The 16,059-nt window shown below is 39.3% G+C and overlaps 1 protein-coding gene across 3 annotated transcripts in view; it reads right to left on the minus strand.

Annotated features, from left to right (window-relative positions):
- Nucleotides 1–8,713: 8,713 nt before the first annotated feature.
- LOC124153635 (gamma-2-syntrophin) overlaps nt 8,714–16,059 on the minus strand; it is a 479,721-nt gene continuing 472,375 nt past the window's right edge. For all 3 annotated transcript variants that reach the window (XM_046526930.1, XM_046526929.1, XM_046526931.1), the window contains 3 exons: nt 14,393–14,626; nt 12,987–13,190; nt 8,714–11,415 (listed from right to left, as the gene is read on the minus strand). In XM_046526930.1, the coding sequence (XP_046382886.1) occupies nt 11,308–11,415; nt 12,987–13,190; nt 14,393–14,626 (546 nt within the window). In that variant the 3' untranslated portion in view covers nt 8,714–11,307. The remainder of the gene's footprint in view (nt 11,416–12,986; nt 13,191–14,392; nt 14,627–16,059) is intronic.

The following is a 16,059-nucleotide window of genomic DNA, read 5'->3' on the forward strand; positions in this document are numbered from 1 at the left end:
AGCAGCAATTGAGTGAAATGCTCGCGCGATCGAAGCGCCGAAACGTGGGAGGGAAACGAGGGAAACCACGGAACAAATGATAAGCGTTGCGCAACTCAAGCCAGATTTCAATCATAGTACATAAGGACCATATTCAAAATGCTAAGATGAAAGTAAACGTAGCATTTCAATAACTGTCAATTAAACACCATCAATTAAAAGCCTTACAATAAATAACTATAGTACATTCTTAATAAGCTGGTGAATTATAGTTTTCGAAGTATCCATTAACAATTGTATGCCAGAAGAAAGTCAACAAGGTCTAGGTTAACCAATAGGATCTGAAATATGTAATCTACCTTTCAATGTAAGAGGCCAATTGATTATATGGCAGCTATATCAATGTAGAGCAACTTTGCACAATCGATTATTTGAATGTAATCGACGGGGAAAAAATCAAAAGTTGGCGTACTCATGCACTAGTAGGTAAAGTAATATATTGATTGCTGCTGAAAATTGATTTTAATTAATTGTAAGTAGAATCTCTATTTTACCACATTTACCTCTGAGACCAATATTCCATAACCGACAGGTATCGATAATTAACGAGAACCAACTTGCGCCGGTTTATGTTGCGCATTCTTGACGTTCACGACATGATAATTTGAAATCATTTCATTCTGCTTAAATAATCATTATGCATGTATGAATCAGGCGCGCTGCAATCAAGCAGATACCAGACACCATCTCCCAACGTTGGTCCAACGGATCATAAATAACCGTGCGCAAGGGCGTATCCAGGATTTTTTTCTGGGGAGGGGGGCACCAGGGTCTGACGCAGGCAAACGGTATATTTGGGTACTTCTCATATTTGGGATTAAAAATTACAAGCAACAATTACTCAATGAAATATGCTCTGCACTTTAGTATAAATTCATAAATATATGACTATTTTTAATTTTTTATTAAAATTAAATCGTAAAGTTTATTAATATTTGTATTAAAAATCTCGGTTATTTTTAAACCGTATCGGGGGGGGGGGAGGGGCCCCCATTCCTCCCTCCCCCTAAATCCGCCTATGACAGTGGGAATGGCACCGTTTCCCAACGTTGGGCCTGCAGTGGTAAATAACCAAACCATTCCCCAACCGAAGCACTGTTTCGCAACGTTGGTCTAATATCCTCGACAGTGCTTCATGGGACTTTTATTTTCACGTAAAAAGGATTTCATCGGTAGCTGAAATCAGTTGGTAAATAAAAAAATCATGAGGAGTATGCAAAGCATTCAGATAATTTCCTCTGATTACAGCCATAACTTCAAGTCGGTTAGCCAGAAATTTGCTTTGGGATGGGGGAGAAGCTCAGGTATAATATGCTGGTTGCCTTCATGTACTAATATTTTGTTGCCACTTTGCTTGCAGTCATTGGAAAACCATATATTTCGTAAAATGACCAAATAGAAGTAAATATCATTTGCTGAACGCTAATAGTTAAAGTCACCCTTAGTTACTGGTGGACATTATGAAACGTAACTTTGCCAAAAAACATGATGTTATAGTGCCCCTGGGCTAGAGGTTTCTGCAGCAGATGTAATGTGCATAGTCCCCACACCAGGAAAAAAATATTTCAGCAGGGCTGAAGCCCCCTAAGCCCATCTATGTGCCTGCTCGTTGATTCAACCCCAAGGCTCCCCAGTAGCTTACCAAATTGGGCCAATGCTGGACCAAGATGGCAATGTTGGATTTCATTGTGCGTGGACTGCCAACGAAAGCTCATAATGGCCCAATAATGACTACTCCACAAAACTCAATATGCTATAAGCAATAGCTACTGCATCTCGCTACACTGCGATACCTCCACTGCACAAGTGCTCAACAATCACCCACCGAATCAAATCCGCTCATCTGGGGACCCAACAATACCCATGCCCTAAGCTAGAAGTAGCTAGAGCACAAATGCTCACCTCCAAAGCTTGGAGATTTGCAGGTGAGCGTTTGTACTTTGGCTACCGTCAGCTGAGTGCATGCATATTGTTGGGCTCCTAGATAAGCGGATTTGATCCTGTGAGCGATTGTTGAGCACTTGTGCAGTGAAGGTATCTATTGGTTACCCCATGAAACTCAATATTGGCCACCCCATTACATTTATAATGAATAATCACAGAGTTTACTACATCATATTTGTGCCTCAGTGCACATGTTTTCATAGTAGCTTTCCCACTCACATAGACCCACTAACATGAGTCCATACATGCCAATATTTTCATACATTTGCTGACTGTCATGGATTCCCACTACGAAGTATACCTACTAACCTTTTAGAAATGATTCTTTAGCCATCTTAATGCCAACTACTTGGAGTGGCATTGGCGAGAAATGCCTCAGGTATTTAAATATCAGCCCATGGTACTTAGAGGGTTAATAGACACAAAGTTAAAGAATAAGTGTACAAAACTATATGAATAATTTAATGATATGAACAGGTTGCCGAAATATGTGTGCAGTTATCATAGCATTTTTCAAGGAGAAATTTTTGGGATTTTTCAAACTTCAATAATTTTGGTCGTAACTCCTGATTTTCATAAGTTGGAAAGTCAAAAGTCAGGGACCCACAAGTATACATTATTTCGGGGCACTACAAGGGAATGCGGAGATTATAGGACTATCAGCCTAATATCACATGTGGCGAAAGTGGTACGGAGGATATTGAATAGACAAATGGAGACGAGGGAAAATGATTATTTGGGCGAAGATCAGTTTGGTTTTGGAAAAAGGAAGTCAACTCGTATTGCAATTGCAATAATGAGGTCCCTCATCGAGGGGAAATTAGAATATGACCAGGACGTATAAGTCTGTTTCGTGGATTTTGAAAAAGCTTTTTATAGGGTGAACTGGGTAAAGTTAATGGATATCCTCAAGAGAATAGGTGTTGATTGGAGGGATAGACAACTAATTGGTAATCTGTATATGGCCCAGACAGTGAAGGTAGTGGATGGAGAATCTGGGTGGCCAAGCATTGGCCAAGGTGTGAGGCAAGGCTGTCGTCTATCCCCGCTGCTTTTTATCGTATATGCCAATGAGATGGTAAGAGAAACGTGGGACAAGTTGGAAGCTGTAGTGAAAGTGGGAGAAATGATTTTTAAATTGGTAAGCTTCGCGGATGATCAGGCGATTAGCCGGTCAGCGAGGAGACTGCAGGCTCTAGTGGATGCGTTAGACGAGCGGTGCGAGGAGTATGGGATGAGGATTAATCACAAGAAGACTAAGGTAATGTGGTTTTGTAAAGCATCACAAGCAAGGAATGTGAGACTCAAGATAAAAGTAGGTGGGGAAAAACCTGAGCAGGTAGAGCAATTCAACTATTTGGGCAGTACATTAGAGGAAAACGGACACAGGAGCAAGGGCATCAGGAAGCGAATTGCATCAGCAAAGGAGGCATTCATGCACAGGAAGGAGCTTCTGAGAGGATTGTTATGTAAGAGTTTAACACTTTGAGTGCTGGCTGCTAAATTTAAAGCCCTACTGAAAAATCCAGCCATTTTTACTATTTTCGTACATTTTTTTAAATCATTAGCGTCAAAAAATGTATTTATATCGATGTGCATTTCAATAAAAATGGACTTTGCTCTTCTTCATGAATGAGTTGAATTACATTTATTGATATTTTTAAAATATGTATATAATTTAACAATGAAAACCTACTCTTTTTGAAAAAGAAAAAAGTTGCAACATATGATGTACTGCCATAACATGCATAATCATTTTTTTAATATGCTCAATTTGAACTATTTAAAGCATGGAAATAATAAAAAAAGCTTTGTTCCAAGCAAAGCATTATAAATCCTGGATGACAAAAATGGTCAATGCACCCTCAACGAACAGTCCATTGGACCAAAGAATTTTCGCACTAATTGGCCTAAGATGAGGATGCCGGTAGCTACAGAGGACTTTCCGTTCTCAAGACATAAAGTGAACTCTTTTTCCATCGAGCAGTTGATTTTTGAAAAAACAGAACCCCTAAGCAGTAAACTGGAAAAGTACCATGGGCGAAATATTACGGCTTCACGCATACAAAGCCAATTAATTGGAAAGACGTAATATTACGTCCATGGCAATTCTCAGAAGGATTAGCAGGACGTAATATTACGTCCATGGCACACAAAGTGTTAAAGAAAAGGTTAGTGAAGAGTTTGATCTGGAGTGTAGCTCTCTATGGTGCGGAAACATGGACACTGAAGAAAGAAGACGAGAGAACATTGGAGGCATTCAAGATCTCGGTATGGAGATGAATGGAGGAAGTGAAATGGACGGGAGCAGTACTTAGTGGGGAGGGGATGTTGAAAATGGTGTTAGAGGGTAGAATGTTAGGGAAACGAGGGAAGGGAAGGAAAAGAATAGGATTTTTAGATAGATTAAAAGTGAGTAGGCCTTACAGTGAATTGAAAAGGGCAGTGCTGGAAGGAAAGGGAGACTCCCAGATCACTTCTTTAGTACTCCATGGAAACCTGCCTTAATTGGTAGAATAGTATAACTATGCACGTACAAGCTGACTCGCTGGGGTAAAACTATGTTCAATCGGTTAAGGCAAGCAGGATATGAGGACCACTGCCTTTCCTTGGGCTACTGCACCCTTTGAGGATTTGTTTTAGGGATATCCTAAGGTTTCACCAGGGATTTAGATCCGAGACCCTTTCATCAGCAGTGCAACTGGAAACAATGAACACTAAGCTCCCATGAAGACAATAACTATGTACATAATCATGCAATCACCCATGACTCAGTTAGAGACGTGTGGTTCTTGGAAACCAGGATTTCAAGTAAACGACTATTGTTATGTACCCAGTTAATTATCCCAGTTCTATTTAATAATACTACCAATATTCACCATCAGCACTGTGCTTTCCCTGATCATTAGTGTACTGTTTCCTGTCTACAATTGAACATAATTTTGAACTTTAATTCTTTCACTGCTGTGACTGTACCTGGTACGTCCCACTGTCCCTCTCATTGGGATTTTTCTTCCTCATAGAAAAATCTCCCCGGGATGGTGGTAGAGAAATTGCGTACGCATGGTTTCGTTAGGTAGGGCCTCTTTTGCATCTATAGCACTGGAGTGTTTTAACCCTATTCCCCGCCCTTCCATCCCTTTTCCTTTCCCTGGAGACGTCGGCGGGCTCCGATCGCGACGGCGCCTCTATCCTTTTTCCTTCCTCTCCAGCCCCTCCCCGGGTGTCCTGGCGTATAAGCCTCAGGCTTGGTTCCGGGCCCCGGTGTGTTGTATCCCGAGAGAGGGTTCGCCCAGAACCCTCTAAGCCTTTGTACCTGGTACGTTCACATGGCAGGCTGCTGTGAACGTACTTTTTTTTTCTCCCTGCCATGCGGTCAGCACTTTCGCCATAGCAATCCGAAGGGTCGCAAATTCGGGACCCTTTCCTCCACGAGCTCACCCTCGCTGGCCCTTCTCTGGGACCCTCTGAGAGGGGGGCCTCCCTCCCCAAAAGTTATCGCTATGACTGCATTTTGAAAATCTATCAATCAATGCGATCATCAAAAAATGATTGTTTTGCATCGCACTCCTGCCAATCAAGCAATCAACTACATACATCTTTGAACTGTGTTTCTGCGATGAGAAATAACGATTTTGTTAACTTTGCTAAAATGGCCATTCTCCGGCGGTCCGTAGCAATGTTTTTAGCAAAGTTCACAAAATTGTTATTTTTCATCGCAGAAACACGGTTCAAAGACGTGCTTGATTGCTTGATTGGCAGGAGCGTGATGCAAAAATCATTTTTTGATGATCGGAATAATTGATAGATTTTCAAAATGCAGTCAGAGCGGTCACTTTTGGGGAGGGAGGTCCCCCGCTTGGAGGGTCCAAGAGATGGGTGAGCTCGTCAAGAAAAGGGTCCCGCATTTGCGACCCTTCAGAGGGTATACCACGCCCATCCTGGACGTACAGTCGCTTTCAAAAGTCGGTCCCCATACCTGGCGCAGCCGTCTCCGTTATTCTCCGAAGTCGACCTGCGCGTATTGCTTACACGTTCCTTGTCCACTGGGGATCGATTCGACTTGATCAGATAGTACAAATGGTGCAACTTGACTACTTAAACCGTCGTCAAGAGCCCCACGCACGATTTCAGAGGTAGGAAGGCCGCGTGAACCTCCCCCCCCCCCCCACACAGCCAAACAATTCCACCACCGAAGAAAGCGGAGAAGAATATATGGGTTTTCCGGCAAGTAACCCATCGCACGAGGAAGAGAGGAGACATCTGTGTAGTTTGGTAAACTTATACAAAACATATTGTGCAAATAAATTTTCGGAGCATTTCGAGCATGTTACTCCAATTTTTTTTCTTCACATCGCCTGGTGAAAAATACGTAAATATATACGCCTATGTAAATATTGTCATTTGCGTCACGGTTACCATCCGTCATCGCGTTCATCCATGCCGGCGGTTAAAGATTTTCAGACATTTTTTCAATGTTTACAAGTTAAATAGCAGTCAGTCCCCAAGTAGTAGGTTATTCTGACTACAGTAGTGCCTACATTTTGAATAACGCAACTTATTCCCATACTGTGAGTAGAAAATCAGAAAAAGTTTTTAAATTTTTACCGGTCAAAACTACCGGTACGGCAATTTTTTATTGGAGAAGATAATTTTGCATTGTTTTTTCGAAAAAGCAATTGGATTGTCTTTAAATTTTATTGAATTACTTTTAAGATAAACATAAATTTTCACTAAAAGAAGCAGCGAGATGTTTATTGGCATCAAGTGAAATGGCAGGCTGTTAGACCATAATGCGTCGCAGGAAGTGTTGTCCTTTAGTTTATGGGAAATACTCTTACATTAATATTGTTCATTTTTTTAAGAAAAACAGTACAAGCAACATGTGCGTGGAGTTATGATGGTGAGTCAACCAGTTATGGTGGTCATAGAAAAACATCATTTACCTGCCCTTCTGAATTGAAGGTTTTACGAATCACCGTGCCTGCGCCCCTCCCAACTTCAACTTAACCCTTTAATTAAAAGTGACGCCCATTCGCATTAGGCTCTTTCATTCTAACCATATCCTTACTTTCATCCTTCCCCTCCCCCTTTACCAAAAATCTCTCGACCATGGATAGCACTTCTTCTTTTTTTCCTCTCCATCCTTCTCACCTTTTCCTTTCTTTTTTATACTCACATCTCGGATGCCTTCATTCTTTTCTTGTCCCTCTTTTGTCGTCGCCTAAGTTTCCACACCGTCAAACGCTACATCCCAAGCAGTATATTTGGCAGCTCATAAGTTTAATTTGTATTAATAATGCAGAAATAGTCATTAGGTACCCAACACGGTATATTTTTATCGGATGAATATTATGCGTGCGTAGTTTAGTGTCAGTAGGAATATGATCAGTATTTGTTCGCACGTAAGACTGACTCAAGGTATTCATTACATGAGTGTAAGTTCTATTTATGATGTAAAACCACTTATACATAATAATGTGTAGGATATTGCCCTGCATGATATCAGCAGGCGCCAATTACGACTGGTTTTAGCAGGAAAAAAAGAAGCGAAAAAGGGGGAAGACTTAGGTTAACCTCTCCATGAAGGGGCAAAGATAAAACATATAGTATTAATATGCCATTAAATGGTAAGAAATAGGCACACAAGTCATGTAATTAATGCTTCCGTTGGTATTTTCATTATAGAAAATATATTAATGGTAACTATTAAGACATTCGACCTTTCGATGAACATAAATATGTCGGTTAATTACTTCCTGATACCTCGAATGTATAAAGCATTATTTAAATATTTGTTCATATGGGATATGTTAGTAACGACTGGAATAAATATGATACAGAATTAAACATTACAATTTAGCGCACATTAATATTTTTGATTTCTCGCGTGATGAGACACGTAGAAAAATGTAGTATAAACCATGGTAAACATATGTATCCTAAGAAAATGGTTAGGAATAATGAATGCGCCACACAAAGTGTTTGAAATACTTAAACATAGAGCAATATATATTGATGGTGTTGGTAATAATGTGTTAAAGGTATAATCTAGAAGGTTATTTTGTAGGAAACTTTTTTAATACTCTTTCAGACGTAAATTCCAATTTTCGTTTCTTCCTCATATGTGCGTTGCGACGCAGATACGTCTCGTTATTTTTTAGTGCAAGCCAGACTACTCGGAATATCCATCTCAGAATACTATCAGGGTGGGAATCCCATGGCTGAGAACATATGCTTCGCCTTGTGTTGTGGCACTGGGAGTCGGGGAAGTCGCGAAGTATTTAGGAATAGTGAAGGATGCCTAAGTCAAACTGGCCCGTTCAAGACACAGAAGGCATAGCCAATACCCGAAGTTCGACCTCCGAGAAAAACGTAGTTGCTCGCGCTGGCCGTGGGGACCTACTTTTGAAAGTGACTGTACCTGCTCAATGGTCCCACGAAATGCATTTTGACCTTCTTGCCACATGTGAGGAGAAGGTTTTCGGAGATCGAACAGCAGTGAAACAGTTAAATTGAAATTTCTTTCTTTGAAGCTCTCATGGCATACCAGCTTCCTCTCTCAGGAGTAGAGTGGTGACCCCATGACACTCCTTGTTATCTCCCCCTGCCATTCCATTTCTTGGTTAAACAGGGCAATTCAAGAATGACAAGATATTGATAAATATTATAAATCATTAACTATTGACAGCTGACATGTAGGATTGGTAGGAAAATAAAACTGCATCTGTTGGATCTATAACGTCATTTATAAAAGTTTAACTCATGATGTACATAATTAGTGGGCACCTTATTTCAGTATCACAAGGTCAACTTGTCTATTCACAGAGAGTTTTGCTACCTGCAGTTGGATAACCTATGTACATTTGCATACACACTCTAGAAGATTCAAATCAAAGCTAGGACATGAGTATTATTTGGTTCATTTAAGTCGGATTCACAAGTATTATTTTCCAGTTTTCTCAACTACTGTTTATGAGGAGTTGATTCACCAATCTATACAGTAAACAACTTAATTTCTTTTCCATCTATAATGTAGGTATTGCATGCAATGAGTTCTCACACACTTTTAGGCATTTTTCTTTATCATTCATTACAACAGTCATTGTAGTGCAGATTAATGGAAGAATAATGTTCCTAATTGACAACCTCCATGGTATGCAAATCTGCAAATTTATTCTTTTTACATCAATGGTGCACAGCACTACAATGAATAACTAACATTTTAACACCATAATGATTAACAAAACACTTCAGTCATGATGTCAAATGCATTTGGTCTTTGTAGGATAAGACAAATAGAGGGATTATATTACACGGGAGAGTACTGGAATGAGGCAGATAGGGAGTTTGATCTAACAACAAGAATGGGATAAAATCCACACAAAGGAATGAATTAAAAACCAATGAGGCAGCTAGGTTGCCCCACTTCATTTACATAAATTAGGCCAACAAAGGCCCAGCCCCCTTCTTAAGTCGTAAGGGTGGGAATGGTAACAAATACATAATTAGGCTCACGGGTATCTGAGTGAGGACTAATGGTGAACAATTTAATCAATCCTCATACCCTGATTGGGTTTTTATACAATAACAAAGAATATACCTTTCTCTATTTACATAAACAACAGTATTATTTACCATCATTATTACTATATGCATTATTTTGAGGCACTACACGCTGACTCCCTGGGGTCACACAACGTTCCATCACTTGGCCCATTTCACATCTTCTTCTTTCTCCTCATCTGAAGTAATATTTCCCTTTTGACATAAAAGGGTTAAAAAAAAGAGGATAATTTTCACAGGGAGTCAGCCTCAACTCCAGTAGATAAGGTACGCAAGTTTATTTTTAAAAACATTCTTTTAGGAGGTGCATCAGAGAAAGTGAGGCAAAACAAAGAGATTCAATTGAAACAAACAGTTACTTGAGGTACGGAAATCCATAACATTAATAAAGCTCAAAAGGATGTCGATCAAATGCGAGTGTTTGGAAAAACAACGTACATATACATAGTATATTTAGTCACACGAAAATATTGGATGGCTCTGAAGAAAATTTGAGAATACTGAATACCTACACTATAAAATGCACAGGTCAATGACTAAAACATTATACAATAAAAAATTAATGAACATCAGTGGTGTAGTTGTATACATTTACAGTGCAAGTGACTAAAGCACAGAAACAGTAAATTAAAGCTTTGGTTATAAAGTGTGCTTTCAGAGGAAAAACTTTCATTAAAAGCAATTCCAAATGGCAGCATGACACAATATATATCGAAGAATATCTTATTCAGTAATAAGACGCAGCTCTTAATATACATATATATTAATATATCTTGATTATTTCAGTACCATGACACTATTAATTGGTCAACAATAATAGGCGTAGGACTTGGGTGAAAACATTGTCACCTCACAAATTATGCAGTCCCTTTTCCTGGACAGCAATCATCGTTACATAGTTAAGCAATCACTCATGACATGCATTGTGTTCATGCATTTATGTTTGTTGGCATTCGCTCATAGATTAGGCCGAGCCAAAATAATACTCAAAATTGTGCTTTGAAAATCGGAAATAAATCAGAACGGAGAACTCTGCAGTCAGATTTCAATAAGAACTTGAGCTCATGGTATATGATGCATCGAACACATTTCCAAACCTGAGAAGCTGTAGCAATAATATCATTGCTTCAATTCCTATGAGTATCCATGAGAAATTGCACCAACAGTTTAATGCTGAGGAATGTTTCACTATTTTTCAAAGCAAGTCTAAGAAGTAATCAAAAATGATAACTTCCACATTTCGCCAACAAAGCCAGCCTCGTTTAGCATAATCTCTGCTCCTACTCAAAAGAGGGCATTTTAAACAGGCAAGTTTCTCAGCTGGAATTACATCATGAAGCTTCAACTTTCGACTCCACAAGTGAGGCAGATTATACTGAAAGCTCATGACAGTTAAAGTCAGAAACTCTCACAATCACAAACACCTGTCAAACACTCGTGACAAATATATTCCGATGAGCTAAGATGGGCTTGCTGCTAACGGCATAACTCATATGTTTAGCTGCACTTTTTGCTTTGCTTCCTGATACAAATTGACCAATGGATAAATGATTCCTTTGGCCAGTAGGACTGGAGCACATACCTTCGTTGAACAACTGGAGGAAAATACGGAGCATGAAGACAGTGTCTGATGCAACCCCCATTTTATAGCTATGCCACCAAGGGATGAGCTTCTTAGTTTTCCTTAGATCTCCTCGTATTATGAAAAGAAGACGGTCTCCTTGACGATGACGGCAAGGAGTCCGTCTTACCGCTTTGTCAGGGAGATTTAGAACTCAAGAAAGTCGGGTCAACTGAAGCCACCTTGGCCGTGAGAAAGGCATGCATACAGAAAAGGAGGGCCTGCAAGGATGAGCATTCCAATTCCTGAAAATAAAGAGCAATAATTGTATTACTACATCATTACTTAACCTATATAATTTGAATCACTCAACACATGTATTTCTTATGTATATGGTAAAAACTATTGTAAATCCAAATTTTTTAATGCCTAATAAAATCATTCTCAATGAATTACATGAATTAAGATGTATCTAGTTGGATCAATAAGTTAATGTAAACAAGTAAGTATAGTTCATGGTTAAATACATCATTTTGGACCATCATCATTCATGCATTTGGGGAGAGGTTGTCACAGTACCATATCGTCAAAATTGGCTGCATAGCGGCACTGACGTCCTCCATTACTGTTAAAGCCATTATTGGCTTCATGTTTACATTTGTGTTGCTGTGTGTAGTGGTGCTTGTGAGTAAAAACTGTTGATATTTGTCTATGCAATAATAGTTAAAGTGATAATCTGACCTAAGCATTGTTGTCGTGTCCCTGCATTCAATGTGGGCCGGTATGCACAGGTGTATTAAGATTTTTGGCAAATAAAGCAAAACATCCCGGATTGTTGTGAATATTAATAAAGGAATCATCAACAGTGCTGTGATTGTGAACAAATGTGAGGTATTAGTGATTGCAAATGTCAATTTCTTGGGTACCAAACGGAAATGGATTTCTAATTTGTGCTTTAAAAAACCATGCGTAAGGTACTTCACCAGTCTCTGCTATAACGTGATAAGGCTAGAATGGACTTGAACAGTAGGATTTATGGTTTACCGATGAAGGTATGAAGACTGTTCCGTGTTCTAGTGTAATGTATATTGTTTTAAGATTATTCATTAAATTCATCATTTTTAGAGCAATCATTTTGTTTATTCTCCACCTTCTAATTCTATAGGATTTTTTTGTATGTACCTAAACTTGCGTGAATGTGTAACATAGTGTAAAAAACCTTATTGTGAAGACTAATGCAGTGTTGGCTTTTGATGGTGAAAGATTCAGTGCATTATATTTCATCATGATTGTTATTATATTGTAGTATCCCATATAGCATCAAATATCTCAGAGGCATCTCACGAGGCATGATCTTATAGGCATACAGACCTCTCTGAGTGGTCATATATGCCTCATGAGATGTCTCTGGCATATTTGATGCTCTATGGGGTACTGAAATATAATAAAATGCAATGAAGAAATATAATGCATTGAATCTTTCCTCAGCGAAAGCCAATTTATGTTATTACATTATTTTCACGCAGTTCTCATGAACAGCTCGCGAGGCAGCACAGCAATCATACGCAAAACAGCTGCCACTTACTGGCAATTATACAGCGTAAGGATAGGTGTATCTCCAAAAATGCGGACATTCATCTCCAATTTATTCCCAAATACGGCGTGGATTCTTCATGCTTTATCTCTGCATCCAGATAGGTTTTGTCACAGCATATATGTATAATATCCTCCTACTTAGGTATAAGGCAAAATCTGCGCTAGCTGGGTAGTTTTCAAGAGCCAGAATAGCATCAAAATTCATTTTGCGGACATGCAATTTCCTGGAATTTTGCAGGAAGTACCCCTGAATTCAAAATAATATTATGAAAAGCAGTACCTTTGTTTCAATGGTCCGAGTTTCAGCAGTCAGAAAATGTAATTTTAATCTGCACTTCCCATCATCTGATGACCCTTTAAGTTGGGAAAATTTGTACTTCCAAGCATAAGCCTTTGCTTCAGTGTCATACAGAGCAAACCCCATATTCCAGTCAAGGGTGAGCCCAGCTGTTTTCCCATTTGCTGATACAGTGAAAGTTTTGCTCTGAAAGAAAAAATATACTCTCATGGTAAGCCTTCATAAAACGTAATCATACATTTACAATAACCAAGCCTCAAGCCTCTTCTAAATCTTGTATGTTAGCAATTAGTTTTCAAATCTTATTCAGTTTCTTCTAAATCAACAGCTGAATTTTTATACTCTACACAATCATTATAATTAATTTAACACAGAGGAAACCAATTTTCTAACTGAGGAGAGATAGTGGTGCCACAAATTTTTTTAATGTCCTTTTTTCCCCCATAGTACATTAACACCAAACGCTGTATTATAAACTTATGGGAAATTTTTTAATTAAAAAATAAAATAACAACAGAGGGGATTGAAGTGGAAAAGCCTTCAATGGGGATAAACAGAGCATGGGCATGAAGGCACATCACCATCACCATCAAGATGTCCAGCACCCAGATGCTGCGACAGTTCTTAATTCCAGCAGTGAGGTATTTTTTTTTCTTTCCAGGTTCTCTATATTCACTCACTCTTTATTTTTAATGGAAAAAGGGATTCTAAGAGCTCAACCCTATTAGTGCCAGCCTATTTTGCTCAGTATGTTGAGGAATGCCAGGGCTTTTTTTGGCAAAATTGTAGGTTCGCGCTTAAACATTTACATAAAGTCTAATGTGCAATTTCAGAAACAATTTTCTTAAATTTGCTCCCAAAACTTATTGGGTATGTTAAAGCATGACAGATACCAAAAATACATGAAACACAAAAAGTAAAAGGCATAAGTGTAAAAAAAACCTGGTCGATAGATAGGAAACTTTAAGGCACTTTAAGGGTTAAGATAGGTCACTGGAAAAACTGGTTGCAAAGAGTCAGAGGACTTGTTTATAAGATTTATGAATAAATAAATACCTATATGCAGAGGCAGAAAAGCCTTAGTGGCACTGTTTTGAATGATTTCCAAATTTGATAAAATCCACTTTACAGATTTGATTGAGGCAAAGGGCTAATGGGGCATAGAGATCACTGAACTTCACCAAATTATCAAGACCATTACTGTGAAATTAGAAATCATTAAACTATAGCAGAGTCTCAACATGTAGCCATTGAATAGGTGGAACAGCAATGATTGGAACAGTTATACTCATGGAACAAATGCATCGTCTTTCTCTTAATTAACTTATGAATAAAAAATCTCAATAATGGAGACAGCTATTCAACTTAGAGTTAGAGTGTATTCTTACCCCAAGTCTCATCACAGCAGAGCATACTGCACAATGCCAAGCTCCTTCAATCCTCAGCAGTTCCTGCCTTGTTTCCACAGAAAGGTAGCGAGATTCTCGGCCAGAGGCCTGGACTAGAAAACAATGCTGGCGACCATCTACATTCTCAGAGTCTCTCACAGCTCGAAACATTGTTTGGTATACTTTAATTGCATCAACACCACCAGTACAGCAAGACCAGTCTGCTTCTGTCAACTAAAAGAGAGGAAAGATACATGTACATTAAAACTCATGCCACATGGTAAGAACCCTGTCAGGGCTAAACCCACTTTACTGCCCTCCCCAGTCAGCTTGATATAAGCCCATAAGCATGGTGACCTGAGAAGAAAATGAATGGTAAATCTGAAACTTATAAGGTAATATGAATCGGAAGCTAATACGTATCACTGCTCATTAGACATGCTGGCAAGGAAAATTTGTTATTTTTACTTATAATACTGTAACCGGTGCATTCTGCCCGCTTACATAGTGACGCATGAGACGGGAGTGCGAGGTAAAGGAAGGCCGTTTTTTTTCTTTAGATATGTGTTCGTATGAATGTGTGAGTGAGTTTAAGAGGGTTTTTGAGTGTGTGTTATGAATCATTGAGTCCCCATTTGATGTTTCCCTATTTTCCTCCCCACATTGATGTGTAATGCTCTCCCCTCCCCCTCCTAAAGTGTGCAAATCGAACTATTAAGACGAAGAAGAACATGGTTTCTTCCCCCCCCCCCCGTGTCCTTGGTGAAGTGACCGTCCAGCCCCAAGTGCATCATCCTTTTTTTTCCCCCTGACCCCTCCTCCCTGGTGTTTCCTCCCCTCAATGGCTATATAACGTGGTGCACCGGAGGAAAAGGGCTTCTATTTTTTTTGGCGGTTCCAAGTAACAAAAAACGCTCCTAAGAGTAGGCGGAGTGTGGGGAGGCAGAGAAGACAAAGTTGGTGGAGAGATCCCGAGAGAGAGAGAGAGGGTGCCCAATGCGAGTAGGAGTTGTACAGTAGACTCGTGGTGCCGATGAAAGGATCTCCCAACTGTCGCATAGAGGCCATCTCCCACTCGTGAACCTGCCGGAGAGGACGCAGAGCAGCCTACGCCGCGGAACGTAATCGCCACGATCAGCAGATCGAGAGCCCCGAAGATTCAACAAACTGTAAGAGAAAAAGCCACGAAATCCCATTCCCCCCCCCCCTCAAGGAACAGAAGAAAATTCCCACTTCACCAAGTCAAGAAGAGAATTCATTAAAAACGTTTATAAAATTCCCCCCGCACAAATAGAGAAGAGGACAGTACTTCCCCCTATTACCGTGTGAATTTCAGTGCAATATCTATTTCGTTGCTTCATATTTCCATTCCCCCCGTTTCTTTTTGTTTTTTTTTTATTTGTCCCCTTTTCTTGTGGTTTTTGTATGGGTTATGAATGTGAAAATGTGTAGCGTGATTTTTTTTTTTGGGTTTAGGTTAAGGACTGAAATTTTTCTGTTGTGCAGCATAGTGAATTATGCGTTGTATTTCATTGAATTCAAGGAGAAGAAGTTAATTGTTACTTTTGCTATTGATTTGCTTGTATTTGTAAATGATCATATTTAAACTCATTAAATTTATGTTGAGCAAACTACGCAGTCGAACGGCTTTCTTTATCCGAACGCTA

This window comes from Ischnura elegans, chromosome 2, assembly GCF_921293095.1.
Source record: "Ischnura elegans chromosome 2, ioIscEleg1.1, whole genome shotgun sequence".
Lineage (NCBI taxonomy): Eukaryota > Metazoa > Arthropoda > Insecta > Odonata > Coenagrionidae > Ischnura > Ischnura elegans.